Source organism: Somniosus microcephalus, chromosome 8 (genome assembly GCF_052327205.1).
Source record: "Somniosus microcephalus isolate GS21.2 chromosome 8, FLI_Smic_1.0, whole genome shotgun sequence".
Classification (NCBI taxonomy): domain Eukaryota; kingdom Metazoa; phylum Chordata; class Chondrichthyes; order Squaliformes; family Somniosidae; genus Somniosus; species Somniosus microcephalus.
Window position 1 is genome coordinate 52,541,506 of NC_140994.1, and position 19,522 is coordinate 52,561,027.

Here is a 19,522-nt window from a genome sequence, read left to right on the forward strand (position 1 = left end):
AAAACACTGGTTAGATCCCAGCTAGAGTATTGTGAACAATTCAAGGCACCACACTTTAGGAAAGTTGACAAGGCCTTAGAGAGGTGCAGAGGAAATTTACTAGAATCGTACTAGGGATGAAAGACTTCAGTTACATGGATAGATTAGAGAAGCTGGGGTTGTTCTCCTTAGAGCAGAGAAGGCTAAGGGGAGATTTAATAGAAGCGATCAAAATCATGAAGGGTTTTGATAGACTAAATAAAGAGAAACTGTTTCCCGTAGCAGAAGAGTCGTAACCAGAGGACACATTTTTAAGGTAATTGACAAAGAACCAGAGATGACATGAGGAAAAAAATATTTATGCAGTGAGTTGTTATTATCTGGAATGCACTGCCTGAAAGGGTGGTAGAAGCAGATTCAATAATAACTTTCAAAAAGGATTTGGATAAATGAAAGGGGAAAGAGCAGAGGAGTTTGATTAATTGGATCGCTCTTTCAAAGAGCTGGCACAGGCACCATAGGCAGAATGGCCTCCTTCTGTACTGTATCATTTTATGATTCTGTCATATAGAACGTGTGAGTTTCAAGAAGTCACCAAGTTGTGAGGGCAGCAATATATTCTTGGAAAGGGAGATCATTCAAAGATATTGAAAAAGGATCATTTGTCATTAGAGGAATAGCAAATAGTTTAATAGTGAGAAATGTGTGGTAATAACGTCAGTGACCATTAATTACTCTCTGGAATGTATAGTTAATGAGAAAGAAAAATAATTATTTGAATGTGCGAGTACGATTCTTGAAAGTGCCATAATATATAATAATAACTGTCAACGTTAAAAAGTATAAGAAGGCCCATGAAATACAAGGCCAAACGAGTGATATTCACTCGCTACTGGTGAGATCGTTCTTGGGAATGCAGTCCCCCACAATATTTATAAACAGATACAGAGGCACTGCAAAGGGTTCAAAGGGCGACAAGATTGATAGGGTAAGTGAATGGACTTTTAGGAGCGACTAATCATAACAGAGGATTCCTTGCTGTGGCTTTGGAGGATTCCTTCCAGGGAACCAAAAAAGAACTCGTGGACAACATTAAAAGATGAAAACCGTAACATATAACACAATTGTCCGAAAATAGCCAAATTGACGCGGACACATCGTTCACCACATTACACATGCGTCCCACCAGCATCGCCTCTTAATGATGCGAATACTGAAACGGGATCACATGTAAAGTGCGCTCACACAACTTGTCTCATTTGTACAGTGGCCACACAAAACAATCAAGCACTTTTTAGCCAATTGCTTTGGAGTTGATTTTGATTTTTTTTTTAGAAACAGGTTAATTCATTATAAATTAATGAATTCATCATCTAAACCGAGAGTTCAGATTAACAACCGTTGATATTCATGGTGAAAATGGAAAAAGTGGATTTAGTGTATTCCCAGTATTGGGTGATGAGATCAGTGGTACTTAATTGTTGGATAAAATAACATAGCGTTATAAAATCCAATAAATATGCTGTAGATACTGTCGAACCCCTACATAACGTCAATTGTTTTAAGATGACATTGTTTTGTTTTGTTTATAGTGCAGTGAAATGTAATTTCTGATGAAAGCACTTCCCTCCAAAATAGCTTTTTATTTAAAAAGTTGCTGTTAATTTGACAGTGTTGGTGCCCATATATTCATGTGTGAATTGAGCGATTATGAGCACGTGTTTTGGGGATATGTGTACATTTCATGATCAGTTCTGAAAAGAAAGCCGTCATTTCCTGAACGTCGCCCATCAGCACCACAGCCTCTGAACAGCTCCTCTCGTTCTTTGGGGGTCGAGGCGTTTCCTCGTTAAACGATGAAGTAGCGCACAAGGTGGGGACGAGGCACATGCGACCAGAGCTCGTCGCTTCCGGCTCAGCTCTGGTCTGGTGCAGAAGTAACTCCAGAGAGACAGGCACAGAGAGAGAGAGTCTCCACTCCACAGTTCAGCCCCCGTCCACTCAGCCACCCCCCACCTCTACTCCAGCTGCCACAGACCATGGCAGAAAAGGAACTCAAGGCAACTGAGGAGGAGGATCTGCCCGTTTATTTAGCCAAGCTGGGGGCGAGCAGCCCCAAACCCCGCCAGAAGTATGGGGGCATGTTCTGCAACGTGGAGGGAGCTTATGAAAATAAAACCATCGACTTCGATTCGTTGAGTGTTGGCAGGCGAAGTGCCCGGAGTCTGGGTAGAAACGATGGGAGTCAGGTTTCCATCGAGTCTGACGGATTGAGTGAGACCGGGAGTGATATCAGTGAGATGTCCAGCCTCTGTGAGCCTGTGGCTCGGGGTGAGACGGGGTCTGACCCGCTGGATCAGTCACCGAGGGCTCAGGAGGAAGAATGTCTGCACACCCCGCACAGTCAGGTAAAATCCACCACTTAATGTATACCGGACAGCGTTTCAAATATCGGAGAGCTACTTTGTGTTTGCTTAACTACTGAACTTGTTTAGACTGAAAATAGTGTTCAATTCTGCAAAAAGCAATACGGGAATATATGGCTCCAAGTTAGAAGTGATGCCCACGCGGACCACGGTTGATTGTCGCTTGACCAGGTCCGGTTAGAACGGCGTGTGGAGATACTGTCAGAAATGTGAGATCGCTCGTCAAAGCGCACCGTCCCGTACATGAGGCTTTTTAACATTGATGCTCTTCCACATGTGGCTGTTGCGGCTTTATTAGTAACCAAAGTTTCTGTGAACACGTTAAGGGGAGTTAAAGCTTCCTTCGTGCTTATGTTTTGATATTGGTGGGGAAATGACCGTCTGGTCGACAGTGCTGATTTACAGGAGAATGGGGCGCCGGGACTGTTTGTGGTCGCTTACGCTGCTTTCGCGGAGCAGGAGCGAAGTACGGCTCCCTTCAACTTTCTTTTAAACTTTTGCTTTATTCTGAAGTAAGCTCAGGAAGATTCCTAGGGCCCGAATCATTATTGAATCGAGTCCACTACACCATTGCACCATATTCTGTTTTTCCTGTTAGATTGGCAAGGTACTGCTATTCTGTGGAAATAAGTAAGACAAAAGGAGCGCATTTATCTCCACGTGTGTGTCTGACTGAATCTCACCCGGTCTTAAATCTTAGACCGAATTATGGAACAAGGTGTCAGTTACAAAAAGAGAGTCCCGAGAGGGATTTAGCACCAAACACGTGGTGCATCGTTATTGATTATCTGGTTTACGAAAAGAAAGCGGGCTGGTCCCACCTCCATATCTTTTCTATCGATGATGGAGGCACGTTTATCACCGGACGATAGGAGGAGATGAGGAGTTGGTTAATGACCTCAAAGGATAGCGAGCTGTACAGAAGATACTTCTTGAGTGATTACACTGGGAAAACATAAATATGGTAAAATAGGATCGTTACAAGAATCGGACCAAGCCATGGATTTAAAAAGCGTAGTTGCTAAATAAATCATCCAGTTCCTAATATTAAGCAGTGCATTGAAATTCAAATCTTGAGAATGACTTTCATTTTTTTTAAAACGTATTGTATTGATTCGTGTTTTACACTGGGGCTGTGGGAGTAACATTACCCCGCATAAATATTTATGATGGAATTATTTTTTCAACGTAATATGCCTTGGCCGACATGAATGAATACTGCATTTAAAATGAACGTGTCGCTGTATATCGGTGCAGCGGTAGAAATGATTGACGACGAAAGCCTACCCATGGGGATGGGGTCAATGTAATGGCGAGGGGGGTAAGCGTGTTGGGGAGTGGCTGCAGCTCCCCCCAGTTCTCCCACCTCTCTCTCTGTGTCGGGCGGCTGCTGTGGTCCCCGGTTGTGGCGGTGACGCTGGTGAATACGGGGAGGGAGGGAGGGAGGGAGCTGGGAAATGCTAATCAGGCAGATGGTCGACGAGCTCGCTGGAGGGGGGAGGGGGGTCGAGGCGGTGCCAGTCTGAGCTGCGAAGCCTCGTCCTCTCTGCACAAGCACCATTTTCAGCACCAGCAGGAAAAGACGAGAGAGATCCAGATACTCTCTCTCTCCCACCCCCCTGATCTCTCAGATCGTTCATCCGACCAACAGGACCAACAACAAAAAACCCACACACACACAGCCGAGAGGTTCCTCTTGTGTTTCGTGGTCTGCATTAGAAACGCTTTGAGGTCAGAAACATGTTGTCCTATCAAGGCAAGAAGAACATCCCGCGGATCACGGTAAGCATTGCAGTATTAGCACAGTGACAGTCCTGATTGAGGGACGGGGGGCTGTATTCATGTATGTCTCTGAGTCTCTCCCTGTCCTTTGTGACACAGGCGAGGTCTCTGGACCCCTTGCCCGGGCTCTGGTGGTCACTCAAGGCGGAGGTTCGCGCGATCTTGCAGCAAAATCGCCAGGATTTTTTTAATCCTCAATCTGAAAATGGCGACGTTGTAATAAACAGTGGGCTGGGGATGGAAAATGGGGTTTGAACAAACAGTGTGTTGCTGTGCATAGGGGGGGGGGGCGACCGTGGCTTATTATTTTTAGGGAGGAACCTTAAATCAATATGCATTTACTAATAAAGTCAATGCACCATCTGGCCCCAAGTGAAGGGCGATGGCAGCAGCTCTGGGGCACCAAACAATGGCACCCGGACTCTGCATTGTAACCTGCCTGAATCTAGGTCACTTCCTCGCATGTTGTCGAGCAGTTTCCACTTAAATTTACTGCAGAGATTTCATTTTTTAATTCAAAAACAATAATCCCCACCCCCACCCCCAGTGTATTTCGAGGCATCGTTTATGATTTTATATTCTGAATGTTGTTTCAGATTTGTCGCATTTATTGCTAGAAATAAATAGCTAGGCGGCGAGAATAAATCTGGCTCGCCGAGCAGGGTGTGCGCTCTGTCATAAATTGTCTTTTATTGCAAATGAATCAGTCACTCCTTTTAATGGGGGGGGGGGGGGGGGGGGGAGAGAAGGCAGCTGCGGGCATGCGCACTCACAAGCCACTCATCCTCAGCATTTCGCCCTTTGTGTTTGGTGGGTTTTGCTGCAAAAACTGGGCGTAGTTGCTGCCTAAAAGAAAAGACCGTCTCATTGACCATGTTTGTCAGTTTCAGAGATGGAGCTGACCAGGGATTGCCGGGTGCTTCAACTGATCAAACACAAAACTAAAACCTGCAAATCACACTACTGTACCAGTATTTACACCCACCTTTTCGTCCTACACCGTCGCCTGGATTTTGGTATTGTCGGAAATGCTAAAGAGATAGAAGAATACAAAGGGGGCGGGTCAACATAATTACTGATCCCCTCATCCATTTTCTTTTTTTTTGGAATGCCAAGACGGTGGGGCCAAACCAGAGGTTGGTCTGAACACCGTTCTGCTCTTTTTTTTAAAAAAAGGGCCATCTTTCGTTTGGAGGAGGGGTCCAGCTACATGTTTAAAAGGCTGTGTGTTCAATAGCACTTGCACTTACACAGTAGTCTTAACATAAGAAACATCAGAAAGCACTCTGCTTGGGGTGGGGAAGAGAAGGAATTGATACCCAGCAGGAGTTAGAACAGGTGACCAAAGGCACAGTCCAGGATTTAGTTTTTGAGCAGGTTTTAGAATGTGGGGAGAGATGGAGCAAGGCAGCAAGGTTTATGAAAAGAATTGCAGGGTGCATGGGGTATGATGACAAAGATTTGCCATCAGTGTTTTAAGAATGAGCGGGAAGAGGGCCAGCCAGAGACGGAAGAATAGAGGATGTGAACTGGGTTGAAAGTCTAGAAGTGATTGTAAAGGTAGGGCGGGATGAGACCATAGGGGAATTTGTAAAAAGAAAAGGCAGTTTTGAATCAATGCATTGTGGGATGGAGAGACAGTGGCACTTGGCAAGGATATGTGACTGGGACTTACTATAGGATAGGTTACAGTTGGTGGAGTTTGGAAGAGTTGAAATTTGTGTAAGGTGGAGTAGGGAGACCAACAAGTGAAATGTCGACAAAGTTGAGCTTTCAAATGGATGTCAGCTTCAGTGGCAATGGTGCAGACAGAGACAAGCAATATTATGGAAGTGGAAATTGGTTTTCTTTGTGGTGGATGCAAAGTTTTAAGCGCAGCTCAGGTCAAACAGAACAATGTGTTTGTGCTTCAAGCTCAGTCAGAGTGAACAGCCCGAGAGGAGGAAGGCAGGGGGGCAGAGTTTCTGGTAGGAGCGGAACAGGATAGCTTTGGTCTTGCAAATGTTATGTTTGAGAAAATTCTGGCTCATCCATGACTTAATTTCAGCCAAGAAGTCAGATAGCAAAGTAACAGCCATGCAGACGAAGATGGTAGAGCTCACAGAACTCACAGAAACCCCACAGTGCAGATAGAGGCCATTTCGGCCCATCGAGCCTGCACCGACACATATCCCACCCGATCCCCGTAACCGCTACACCAACACATATCCCACCCTATCCCCGTAACCCCACGTATTTAATCCCCCTAACACTAAGGGTCAATTTATCATAGCCAATCAACCTAACCTGCACATCTTTGGACTGTGGGAGGAAACCGGAGCACCCGGAGAAAACCCACGCAAACACGGGGAGAATGTGCAAACTCCACACAGACAGTCGCCCGAGGCCGGATTCGAACCCGGGTCCCTGGCGCTGTGAGACAACAGTGCTAACCACTATGCCACCGTGCTGCTGTGTGTCATGAGTACACATGGAAGCTGACCCCATGCTTATGCATAATGTCTTAGTGGAGAAATATGTAGATGAGAAATAGGAACGCATTAAGGACACACCCTGGGGCATGCTGGAGGTGACTATTTGGGGACAGGAGGAGAAGCCATTGCAGAGATGTGCTAGGTACATTAGAACAGGTAGGAGCAGAAGCACATGAGTGTGATAGCACAGAGATAGGCAATAGATCAGCATGAGATGGTCAATTGTACTGAAGGTCACTGAGAAATCGAGGAGGGAAAAAAGGGATAATGCACTGCAGTTGTAGTTACAGTCATAAATAATTTCATTGTGGACTGATCCAAGGTGTGGACAGGATGGAAATATAACTGATGGAATTCAAACAGTGAGTGGTGGGACAGGTAAACACAGAGGAAGGTGATGATAACTGATTAGAGAATCTAAAAGAGAATAGGGAAGTTAGAAATAGGGAGATAATTGGAGAGGGTGGAGGGGCATTTTAAGTGAGGGCTTTTTAAGGAAATAGGAATGACAGCAGTTTTAAATAGGAGGGAATGGTGCTAATGGAGAGATCACAGCTTACATTGTCAACTAACTTTGTACTGGGGAAAGATAGTTGAGTGGTCAGGGACTTGATCAGGATTGGGTCAAGGAAGCAGGAGGTGGGTTTTGGGGAGGAGATCAGTCCGATGAAGGTTGGAGGGGGCGAAGCTACAGAGTGTTGCAGAATCGGGGGCAGAGGAGAATGGGGTGGGGAAGCAGAGGAAGAGGCTGAGGCAACCAAACAGATAGCCTTATTTTTTGAGTTAAATACACGAGCGCCTTGCATTTGGCTTTAGAATTAAGGATGAAGAAAGTAGCAGGGGAAGGAGCCATAAAAACATAAGAAATAGGAGCAGGAGTAGGCCATTCAGCCCTTCGAGCCTGCTCCGCCATTCAATGAGATCATGGCTGATCTTCTGCCTCAACTCCATTCACCGGCCCTATCGCCATATCCCTTGATGCCCTTACTAGTCAGAAATCTATCAGCTTCTGTTTTGAATATACCCAATGACTGAGCCTCCACAGCCCTCTGGGGTAGAGAATTCCAAAGATTCACCACCCTCTGTGTGAAGAAATGTCTTCTCATCTCAGTCCTGAATGGCCTACCCTTTATCTTGAGGCTGTGGCCCCTGGTTCTACACTCCCCAGCTAGGGAAACATTCTCCCAGCATCCATCCTATCAAGCCCTGTAATAATTTTGCATGCTTCAATGAGATCCCCTCTCATTCTTCTGAATTCAAGAGAATACAGACCTAGTTTACTCAATCTCTTCTCATACGACAGTCCCGTCATCTCAGGAATCAATCTCGTGAACCTTCGTTGCACTCCCTCTATGGCAAGTATATCCTTCCTTAGGTAAGGAGACCAAAATTGTACAAAGTACTCAGTCAATGGAGATGTTTTGTCTGGAGAAGAGGTGTTTGGGATTGACCTTGCTCTCCGTGATGATCCTGGAGTAGTAAGAGGATTTGTCTGCAAGGAGGGGAGGGGGATATTGCTTGAGGTGGTCAAACCAGACCACCAGAAAGACATTGGCCTCAAAAGTCCTGGTGCATGTTTTTCAGGCGCACTGCCTGCTGGGGAGGTGGGATGGGGGGAGGTGGGTGTGGGGTGCTGAAGGATAGAATTTGGGTAAGATCCCATATCCACCAGGACTCATTGGGGGCTAGAGGGAGGAGGATGGAAGGCCGGGGGTGGCGGGGGGGGGGTGGAATTGGAGGGCGGGTGGAGGTCGGTGGGGGGAGATCGGAAGAGGTGACGGGCAGATTGGAGGCTTCGGGTGGAGATTGGAAGGGTCGGGGGGTGTCCGATCGCAGAGGTGGGTGAGGCAGGGATGCTGAATCCAGCAGGTAAGTGGAAAGGCACTTACCTCCTGGATCCAGCCGTCCTCACCTCCCTTTAGCTGGCAGGTTCCGTGAGGCCTGGGAAACTCGGCCAGCCAGAGTTAAATTTGAAATGGTGGATCACCATGAGGCACAGAGCCTCATTAGAATATTTAAATGGGCGACCCGACTTCTGGGAGCGAGTTAGCTGCCCCTCGACTTGCCTCCGTTAAAACCGGAAGTGGGCAGGTTGGAGGCGGTTTGGTAGCGGAATTCAGTTTTATAACTCTTTAACCTCCCACCCGACCCCAACCCACCCCTTTTTTTGGGTTAATGTTCCCCTCTTTGAGTCCACAAACGCTGTTGCAAAGTGTCGCGCAATATTCCTCCATGGCCCATCAGGTGGGTGCCCCAGTTGTGCTGGAAAAGGTGCGGCACACATCCACCCACAGCATTTTAATGATCCTAATCCTGAGATTTCGGATGGGGGCGACATTGGCAGCTGGCAGAAGTTCTACTCCTCCATGGATCTGGCCCACCAGGCCTCTGCAGGAATTCCGCCGCCATTTCCCCCACCCCTGCAAAGCTGCTTGGCTGGACTTCATGCCCCTTCCCTTAACACTGACGTTGGCCATTTCTGATCTAAACACCACATGAATAATGTAAGGTGTGATTTGAATACTCTAATGTGGCAGATATTGTTCACAGTGAAAACTAGGGCATCCATTAAGTGTACAGATTTACCATCAGTGTTAAACCATTAGTATCCGTGGAAAACAAGCAAGCCATTGCATTTCAGATTTCCTATAAACAGAACTGTAAAGATAATTTCTTGTCAGAATTTTGTTGCATGCTACCCAAATATAATATAGCAATGATTATAGTACTTATGCGTTACTGTAGCAATGGGAAACAAAGCTGTATATAATCCCTTGGTACCTACATATTTTAAAGCAAATTGTATGTTTTCACAATTTTCATTAAGACTTTTTATATTTATGTAATTGGTAAACCTATTTTTTTAATTCACACACAACTCTACATTATTTTCTTTAAGAAGTACTGCAAACACGCATTCCCATCGACGCACATTGCATTGTTGATGCAAAGGAATCTGAAATTTATTAACTGCTTTATTCTTGTGGTAAAGCACTTTAGTGTACATTGAAAACCAGAAACACCAGAAGAAAAAATATCACTTGGACAAAGCTGGCAAAGTTGTGTTAAGAGTTCAATAGAATTACATTAGGCACTCTTAATGGCTTGGTAAGTCAATTCGCTGCCAGATATGGACTGGGAAGCTGCCAGGTTCGATCCTTGGTCTATACTGAGTTAACTGACCTTAACCAACAGTTGTCCTGGCCGATATTTAACCCTCAATCAATATCATTAAAAAAGCAGATTAACTACTTGTTTATCTGATTGTTGTTTATGGGACCTTGCTGTGTGCATATTGGCTGCCGTATTTCCCTACATTACAACAGTGACTACACTTCAAAAAATTACTTCATTGACGGTGAAATGCTTTGCGACTTCCTGAGGTCATGAAAGGCACTATATAAATTCAAGGGCCTAGAAATTCGATACTGCTAAGAAATGGGCGCAGGCAGCATGTCAATTTTGTGCTGCCTGCTAATTATAAGGATTGGAGCGCACAGCCTAGCGCTGAACGTGGTGCTGACAGGCTGTGCTCTCAGCAGGGGGCTGAAGTTTGCGTTATTCGAGCGAGGCTAGCTTTACTTAAAACTTTACTTGAAGCTAGCCTGCTCCTCTTAAAGGCAGTATGCACCTCTTAAAGGTGAGTTGCCTTCTGCAGATGAAATTTTTTTTAAATGCTTCAGCACTAGGCAGTCTGCACCTCCTGAAAGTGAGCTACCTTCTGCTGATCAAAATGGTAAAAGTGCTTCAGCACTAACACAAATGGCTCAACAGGCCAGGGAAGGGGCACCCAGGGTCTCGGATGCAGCACTTGAGCTTTGTGCAGGGAATCAACACTGAAAGAGAGGTCCTCTGCCCACAGGGGGCCAAGAGGCACTCCAGAAAGAAGGACATGGGACCAGATTGCCAAGGCGGCCACTGCCAGCAATGTTGTCCCCAGGACCTGGCTCCAGTGCCCAAAGAAGTTTCATGACCTCAGACGAGTGGTCAAGGTCAGTCAATGCATCTTCAAAAGCCATCTCCTATCAACTGCACCACTAGCCTCACAAACTGCTCAATGCACAACCGCCCCCCCCCCCGATCACTCACCTAACAATCTCTACCAAACATGAGGCACATCTCACATTCCTAGGTTCAGCTCACCCCCTTGGAGGAGACGGTGCTGGCCATTCTTGGCAAGGGCATGGCTGAGCCCTTGGCCAGCGGCGGGACAGAAAAAATAGAAGATGCCGGTATCCTCATATGTTATCCTCCTTCCCACATCCCACTTCCCCCTCATCCCACAGTATCTTCTGAATCACAAGCAGCACATGGTGTAAGCATGCACCTCTTGCTTTACCCCCCACCCCCGCCCCCCTCACCACAACCCTACCCTTATGCCTTCCTCATTTAAGACACCCAAGAAATACAGCCTGCTCAGCCAGTGGTTGACTAAGAAGAGGGCGAGGAGAGTGAAGAAGAAGAAGAAACACCGTTACTTGATTTCACACTCCCAGCCACCAGCAAATCAAGGTCATCCTGCAAGGCCATCTGCAGTGTCCCCCACTGAACGTCAGCAGCCTTCCACCAGCCATGCTGCAGCCACTGGGATAGCACTGTGTGACATCATTAGGATAGGCAAAGGCACATGCAAGACATCTCACTAAGGGAATGTACAAGGGTGATTAATTCTTGATGTAATATTGGATGCATATATGGATTGGAAAGTTTGCCTTGTAGCGGCTTTTATTTCAGCATCGTGGCCAAGAGGACGCTGAGATTATCAACAACAGAGGGAAGGTAAGGTGTGGGACAAATGTTGAAAGGGGAATTGGGGTTGTGGTCACTGGTACTGCAGGTGGATAATTCGATCCCGAATATCCTGGCTAGAAAGGGGCTGCCTGGGTTGCCTCCTTCCGCTTCCTCCTCATCTACTTTTTCCTCCTCCACTTTTTCCTCTTCTGCTTTTTCCTCTTTTACTTCTTCCGCTTCTGCTTCCTCCTCTTCTCCTGCCTCCTCTTCCTCCTCCTCCCTCTGTGAGCAGCTTGTCCCCTTTGCTGCCTCTGCTCCATCTCCACGTCATGCTGCAGCCTAAGGGGGACTGCAACTAGATCCCCCAGGACTGGGAGCAAGTGGTGTTCTCAGAGGCCGTCATTTCAGAGCCAAAGCCTTGCAAACATCCAGCAGCACTCCCTGCAGACTTTAACAACTTTTAAAATGTATTGCACCAAGTTCAATACTTCAATAAAAGATTAAAAAAACTCCAAAAGCTGAAATCGAAATTTACCTGAATGATGTGGGTGTCCCTTTAAGATGCACTGACAACATCTCTGTACAACTGCTGCACACACGTTCTTCCACGCAAGGTTAGGAGAGGGTGTTATGGTGAGTGGTGATGTCCAAAATTGCAGTCGTGTGTTAAATCAGGCGTTGCACACCAATTGATGTCACAATCTGCACATTTACATTGGAGAATTGAGCGCAGGCAATGACAGTGCTGCCGACCTCTCCAAAATGGCGGCTGCCGTGTCCCATGTTGGAAGCGAGGCGGCTGCCATTTTTTCAAGAAAACTGGCATTAACGGCCGGCGCTACTACGGGGAATTTCGTGGCCATGTGTTGAGATTGCCCATCATGTAAAGGGCCACTCTGAAAGTCAAGAGGGAAAGGAGTGAAGACTATGCTGGATGATTGACCTGAAGCAGGGAGGTAATAAAAAGTTGGGCGAACTTCTTCTTGCTTGTGCCTTTTAACTGATGCCTTTTTGTTTATGACCGAGCAACTTGAGGGTAGAGCAGAAGCAGACACATTGACAGATCCAGAAACAGTTGGATCCCATCATTGCCAGCTCACTTCACTGCTTCTGAACCAGGTAACGTGCATGGGAAAGCACTGCATGGTGCTTTCGCTGCTGTCACCCTGACAACCACTACCAGCAGCATCATTAAGTATGACTGACAATTTTGCACTAATTAATGCTGAATTATGGGCACATTTGCACTATTGACTAGGAACTGAATTGAGACTGTCTAAGCTCCCTGCACACTTTAATAACTTTTTTAATGTATTACACCAAGGCACTACTCTAATAAAAAGTAAAGAAACCAGTAGAGAAGCAAAAATCTAAACTTACCTGAAAGTTGCGTGTGTCCCTTTAAAAAGCGCTGGCAGCGGGCTTGCTGTACTGCTACAGGCACATTCTGCCGTGCGTGCTTTGGACAGGGCGTTAATAAGAGCGGCGACATCCAAAATATAAGATCATGCGTCAATTCAGGGCTGCACACTGATTGACATCATGATTTGACTCATCTAAATATTTGAAGTGAGCGCAGGCAATGGCAGCACTGCCAACCTGCCCAAAATGGCGGCTGCCGCGTTCCATGCCGGAAGTGAGTGGAAGCAAGGTGACCGCCATTTTTTCTTCCAAACCAGCCTTAATGGCCGGCGCAAACAGTTCCAATTTCCCGGCCAAGTTCTTTTTTCTTTAACCAGGGCAGCAATGGGGACACAACAATTGTCTTACGTGTTTTTGGACTAGGGATGGGCTGGGGGGGCGGGCTATAAATCAGCTGACATTCCCACTCCTGATCAGTATCCGAAGAAACCTATTAGATAATTATGGGTGTTGGGAAAGAAAAGCAGGAGGGTCAGTTCTGATGCCCTTTCCTCAGCCTACCAACACTCACTATTCAGTATCATGTATGAAGGTAGATTTTCCAAACCCTTGCCCATGGTGAAGTAATTCACAGTATAAGAGATACCTCACCAAGGACAAGGATTTGCAAATGTACCCTTTAAAGAAAGACCACTTGGGCAAGGTACTAGAATGCTGCTGTGCCCATGGAGTCATATCCCAATGTGAGTCTCTGTCTTCGGAAGAGGAGAGGTGAAAACTGGGAAAGAAAAAATTGTGATGCTTTGCTTGTCGTCAGCAAGCAGTCTTGTTGCTGCTCTAGTTGATGTTATTGTTACACAAGGGTCGTGAACATCTTAGTGAGCTGAAAGCAGACAGGAACAGGTGTCAAGAGCAGTTTGCTATTGGTGCATCAACACCAAGTTCTCTTTTATTAAGAGCAGTGCCACATGGAAGTCCACAAGTGACGGTCAACTCGACCAGATTTGAAACCTGTTATACAATCTTTGAGACAGGATTGGATTTCAGAGCTTAGATTTTACAATGGGGAACTCCCATTTTTTTGGATATAAAGTGGATGTACCCATTTGGAAATCTGGGTGGAGTTCAGATTTGACTCTGTTGCAATTCTCTGACCATGTTTTGAAGTGATGCAGGAAGCACTCAACAGAGCAATGCTACGCAGCTCAAGCGTCACCTGCGAAAATTGGCACCCACCTGTCAGTATTCCCACACCAGATTATACAGGCAGGGGAGCACTTATCTCCACTTGTTTGAGGAGCAGTGTTTTCGGAGGCTTCAATTCACCAGGGAAGCCATCAGAGTTATGCTACATCCCGCGAGCAAACCTACAGCCAAATTTCAGCACAGTTATATGTTTAGGTGATGTGCCACTGGGAAAGACACAAATATCAGCCGATGAGCGGTGCATTGATGATCGAAGTATGAACCTGTGGCAAAACCACAAATGATCTTCTGTACAAATGCATAACTGTCTTTAACCCAATGCTACAGCATCTGTGTTTGTTGGCTGAGTGTAAATAAGCTTTCTGCAAAAGCCCTGAAACAACGTGATGACGTCATCACATTGGTCACGTGATGCCCCGAATGGCGGGAAACGTGATGACGTCATGACGTCAGAGAGTGGGAGGTTCTAAGTCCAGACCTCGTGTAACAAGCTGCTGAAAAGACCTGTTTGCTGTTGCTCCTGCATGTTTTTGTTTTGTTCACTTGTTTGATTAAATTCAGTTGAATTATTGAACTGACTCGACTTCAGTGCTTCAGTTAGGGATAGATCGATTCCTACAAACCAACTCACAGATGCATTGTTTGCGTGATCATTACATTTAATCTCCTCCCCCATGGACAATAGACAGCAACACAAGATGGCTCTGAAAGAATAGGCGGCTATCAATGCTCCATGACACAATGCCACTACCAGCATGAATTGCAAAAGATTCCACTCTCTCAATGCAGAGCTCATCTGTAACCATCAGCACCACGAGGCAAGTAAACATTTGCTTTCCCAGCAGATTACATTCTACCTTCACTTTAAGGCGGTACACCGCTCCAGTTACAGTTACCCCTGAAAAGCAAGTATCTGGGTGCCTGCTGGGGGATAAAAGTTATCCCCTGCAACCATGGCTTATGACACCTCTGGTTTCCCAATAAACCAGCTGAATGCTAATATAATGAGGCACAAGCCTCCTCTGGAGTTATTGGTGAGTACACCATTGATATGCTGAAGGCTGCTTCAGGTGCCTGGATGTATCCAGCAGTATCTTCAATACATTCTGACAAGTTTCTATGATTGTTGCTGTCTGCTATATACTGCACAACTTTGCCCTGCAAAGAGGCATCATTACAGAGGTTATGGAGGAGGAAGGCCCATAGGTGCAGCAAGGGGAGCAGCATGAAAATCTCAGCAACATGAAGAGGGAGCAGAAAAAAATCCCTTTGCTGACAGCCAGTGAACTCCATGCTGCTCTTCTACAGGAGACCTCTTAACCAGAAAATATACTCCCTGCAGCCCTCTCCCTTTCCCATGCTCTCTACACAGTGCTTTCAGCCACAGTGCCTTCACTTTTCAACAAAACTCACAAATCAGCTACTCGTGCCAATCTGATGACACTTGCTCCCTTACCTTGCTAAGAACACAGTCTGCACAAACAACAACAAATGTTTCTATAGGGATCAAGGGATATGGGGAGAAGGCAGGGACAGGGTACTGAGTTTGGATGATCAGCCATGATCTCATTGAATGGCGGAGCAGGCTCGAGGGGCTGAATGGCCTACTCCTGCTCCTATCTTCTATGTTTCTATGTAGTGGAACCATATTTTGTAAGGTCCAAAACATTGTGCATGAGGATCAATAGGAGCCTCTTGGGACTGAAGTGGCTACTGCCTCACAACAGCTGTGTCCTGAGATACACTTGCTGCTGCATCTCTGCTATTGCATGGGCAGCCAGGGCCTGTATATTTTCCGATACTTGTACAGGCATTGGAGGGGGCTGGTAGGAGAGTCTGGATGTATTCTCATCCTGAGCGACAACAGCATCACCCGTGCCTATTCCAGCCGTCCTTCTGCTACTACAGGCAAAGCATGGCTGGCTGATGCCACAGCATCAGAAAAAAACATAGGAATTTTTTTCAAATTGTAAAATTGACATGCTGGCTGAGCCTAATTGATTGCCCCCACTACTACCAGGCATTCCTACTGTCCAGCACTGCTATGATGTTAATTATGGGAAATATATCTATATTTAGGTGGATGTGTCCCAATGTCTGCCATGACTTCTGGTGGAAATTCCTGTTAAAGATCCCATGACTCTATTCGAAGGAGAGCAGCAAGTTCTCCTGCTGTCCTGGTCAACATTTCGCCCTCAATGAAAACCATCAGAAACAGATGAACTCCTCATTCATTTTCTGGTTTTGGGACATTTTTGTGTACAGATTGGCTGCTATATTTGCCTATATAACAAAAGTGTCTACACTTCAAAAGTATACAAGCCTGTTGGGATGTCCTGAGGACATGATAAGTAAGGTACTATATAGTTTCAAGTTCTTTCTTTCAAAAAAACAGAGATAGGGAGCGGCAAGGCCATGGAGGGATTTGGAAACAGGCATGAGAATTTTAAAATCAAGGCATTGCTTAACTGGGAGCCAATGTAGGTCAGCGAGCACAGGGGTGATGGGTGAATGTGACTTGGTGCGAGTTAGGACATGGGCAGCCGAGTTTTGGATGACCTCAAGTTTAAAGGAAGTTGAACATGAATAATTGTGTTTTTTTTAAAGGCCCAAAAATGCATCTGGACTTGCCAGAGTAATTGTTTTGTTCCATTTTTTTGCAATTGGTTAGAATTCAGCACTTCTTTCCATGAGAAGATCGGCAGAAAAAGAAAGATTGAAATATTTAAATATATAACCCTAAACTTGTCCATCAAGAATAGACGCATTACTTTTTTTCTCTTCCAACTTTAAGAGACAAGTCTTTTCTATGGATATGATCTTCCTAGTGATATCACTGTTTAGTGCTAAGACATAAATAGGAACATTAACTGGATTCTAGGTAATAATGTTCTTACTCAAATAATCTGAATTATGAGAATTATTAGTTTACAGTATTGATGTTTTCAGAAGTCTTTCTTCGTCATCTGGCATTATAGTAAACACATTTTAAGTATCTAATTGTTTAAATGTTTCTTCCAGAGTGATCGCTTACTTATTAAAGGAGGGAAGGTAGTCAATGATGACCAGTCCTTTTTTGCTGATATTTACTTGGAAGATGGGATTATAAAGTAAGTATAAGCATATTGCCATACACATTGTACCCGTATATGGAATAACAGATAGTCATCAGGGTGAATTACAGGTGTGTCCTGAGTTTCAAAAGAAAACCTGATAATGTAACATGAAAAGAATTACTTGAAGTAGAAATAGCCTTCCATCATGAGACTTTTGTTTGTCACCCAGTTAAGGTTCAAGCGTTCCCAGTTCCAAGGCCAGCATGATAAATTAAAAATAAAGATCACTTAGTTTTATCCCAACAGGATCTCTTATGGTCTGAGAATAGCACCTCTTCTAGGTCAGTGTCTTTTATTTCCCAACCATGGCCTAGAAATTCAGTGCCCTTAGCGCCGATTTTGCGGCGCTAGAGGGCCTAGCGCTGCAATTGGCGCCGGTTCCTAAATTGCCTGGGGCCCTTCCGCGGCGGTAGACCGGTAGCGCTGCGCCGGCACCGATGACGTCATCGGTGTGCGCAGCGTCCCGGTTGCCGTGGTAACCCGGCCCCAGGCCGAAATTCAGTTGCGCCTGCCTCGCCCGTGGCAGGCGCAACTAAGACTCTGGCAACAGAGTCTTCCCCCAGTGTGCGCCGGCGCATAAAGGTGGAGCGGCGGCCGGCCGCGTTCCCGGCGGCCGCCTGCCCGCACCTCCCTTCCCGGACTCCTGCATTCCCCCCCCGCGGCCCTGATCAGTGTCTCATGCGAGCCCGGCACTTCCCCGAGGTGCCGGGCTCAGATGTCGGGTCAATCCGCCGGACAGTTGTCGGCTGCAGGCAGCTCCTCCTTAACAGGAGGAGGAGGCCTGCAGTTCCCCCGCCTGCCGCACCGCATCGGGTGCCGCAGCGGGGGATTAGCGCCGGGAAACCCAAGTTCACGCCCGTTTTGAGGCGCTAAAGGAGGCTTTTAGCGCCCGCCGCCGTCTGGGCCCGGCGCACCCGAATTTTCGTCGGGCGCTGCCGCATTACCGCTGGCGCAAACTTTCTGGCGCTACAGCCCTGGCAAGACCAGAACCCAATTTCTAGGCCCATATGTCTTCTCGCAGTGGGATTCACAATTTAGGGACACTTTGTGCCAAATTGTAGGTAGTTTTCTGCCATGCATCAGAATCCACTGGGAACTGAGTTGACATAGCGCAGATGTATTTTACATGGGACACTTACGCTGAGAGTTTCATCCTATTCGTCTAAGACTAATTCACACCAGGCAGGGAAAGGGCAGTTTGCTAACTAATTACACCACTCAGCTCCTGAATAAAACTACTTACATTTTTGAACAAGTACATGAATTTGTGACATTAATAATGAAATATATCTAGCGTGCATCTGTGACAGACTGTCTATGCAGGTTGCATTTTTTCTCTGAATGGGAACTGGTCATTAACATAACACAAATAAGCACAGGATTTCCATCTGTCCACCAATAGACTTCACTTTAATATAACCTGTGCATCAATAGTTGCTGACATTCTCAGATCATCTGTTAACACGTTGGGCTGGATTTTCATGGAGAAGGCGGGTTGGAGGAAGGGGGGCTCCAATGAGGACGGGAAACCCAGGAGAACGGGTCTCCCACCAGCCCTGCCTACTTTAACAGCATGGCCTGATTTGCATCTGAAGCCTCTGTTTCCTGCCCGCAGCCAGCCAGGTGGAGAGGCTGGCTGGCTGCGGACAGGTAGGCCTGCGGCACTAAGCCGCACAGAGGAGGGAGGGATCAGGTAGGGGCAGGTGCCGGCCTGCGGGGGCAGGGGGTGTGGTGGTGGGGGGAAGGTGAGGCAAATCGGAGCCGTCGAGGGACCGGGGGTGGGGGGGTGAGGAAGATCGGGGCCGGCCTCAAGATTAGCGGGGGTGGCGGGGTGGGGTGGGGGGGAGTTGCGGGGAGGAGGATCAGATCGGGGCCAGCCAGCGGAGGATCGTGGCCGACCTCAAGATCATTGGCGGTGGGAAGGGAAGATCAGATTGAGGCCGGCCACCAGAGGAACTGGGTCGGCCTCAGGATGATCGGTTGGGTGGGGGAGGGGTGGTCCGGGAAGGCAATCGGAGGCTGCGTGAGTGGTTCTCCGTTTGCGGGGGATGGGTGGGTTAGGCAGGGACCCTAGGTCCAGGAGGTAGGTATAAAGGCACTTACCTCCTGAAAGCAGCAGTCGTCGCCTTGCTGTAACTGCTGGGTTTTATGAAGAGTGTAAAACCCGGCCAGATAGAGTTAAAAACAAAATGTTGGTTAAAAAAGAGGCATCCTTCTTCATTGTAATATTTAAATTGATGTCTCGCATCCTGACAGCGGGTTGGCTGCCCGTCCCGTCCTGCTTCCCGTCCCGCCTCCGTTCAAACCAGAAGTGGGCGGGTTGGAGGGGGGTTCAAGTCGAGATACTGATCTTAACAATTTAACTAACCTCACACTCCAAACCCACGCTTTTCTTCAGGTAAAAATTCCCCCCATTATTTCCCAAGAAATATAACAAACATTTTAA

General features: G+C 46.7%; 1 protein-coding gene across 3 annotated transcripts in view; it reads left to right on the forward strand.

The window, feature by feature from the left end:
- Positions 1-1,941: 1,941 nt before the first annotated feature.
- The window catches only part of dpysl4 (dihydropyrimidinase like 4), a 52,115-nt gene continuing 34,534 nt past the window's right edge, over positions 1,942-19,522 (forward strand). The window contains exons 1-2 of one of the 3 annotated variants that reach the window (XM_085994720.1): positions 1,942-2,387; positions 16,982-17,070. In XM_085994720.1, the coding sequence (XP_085850846.1) occupies positions 2,019-2,387; positions 16,982-17,070 (458 nt within the window). In that variant the 5' untranslated portion in view covers positions 1,942-2,018. Of the gene's footprint in view, positions 2,388-3,874; positions 4,188-16,981; positions 17,071-19,522 lie in introns of those variants that run through there. The other 2 variants (XM_085994719.1, XM_085994721.1) reach the window with 2 other exon arrangements.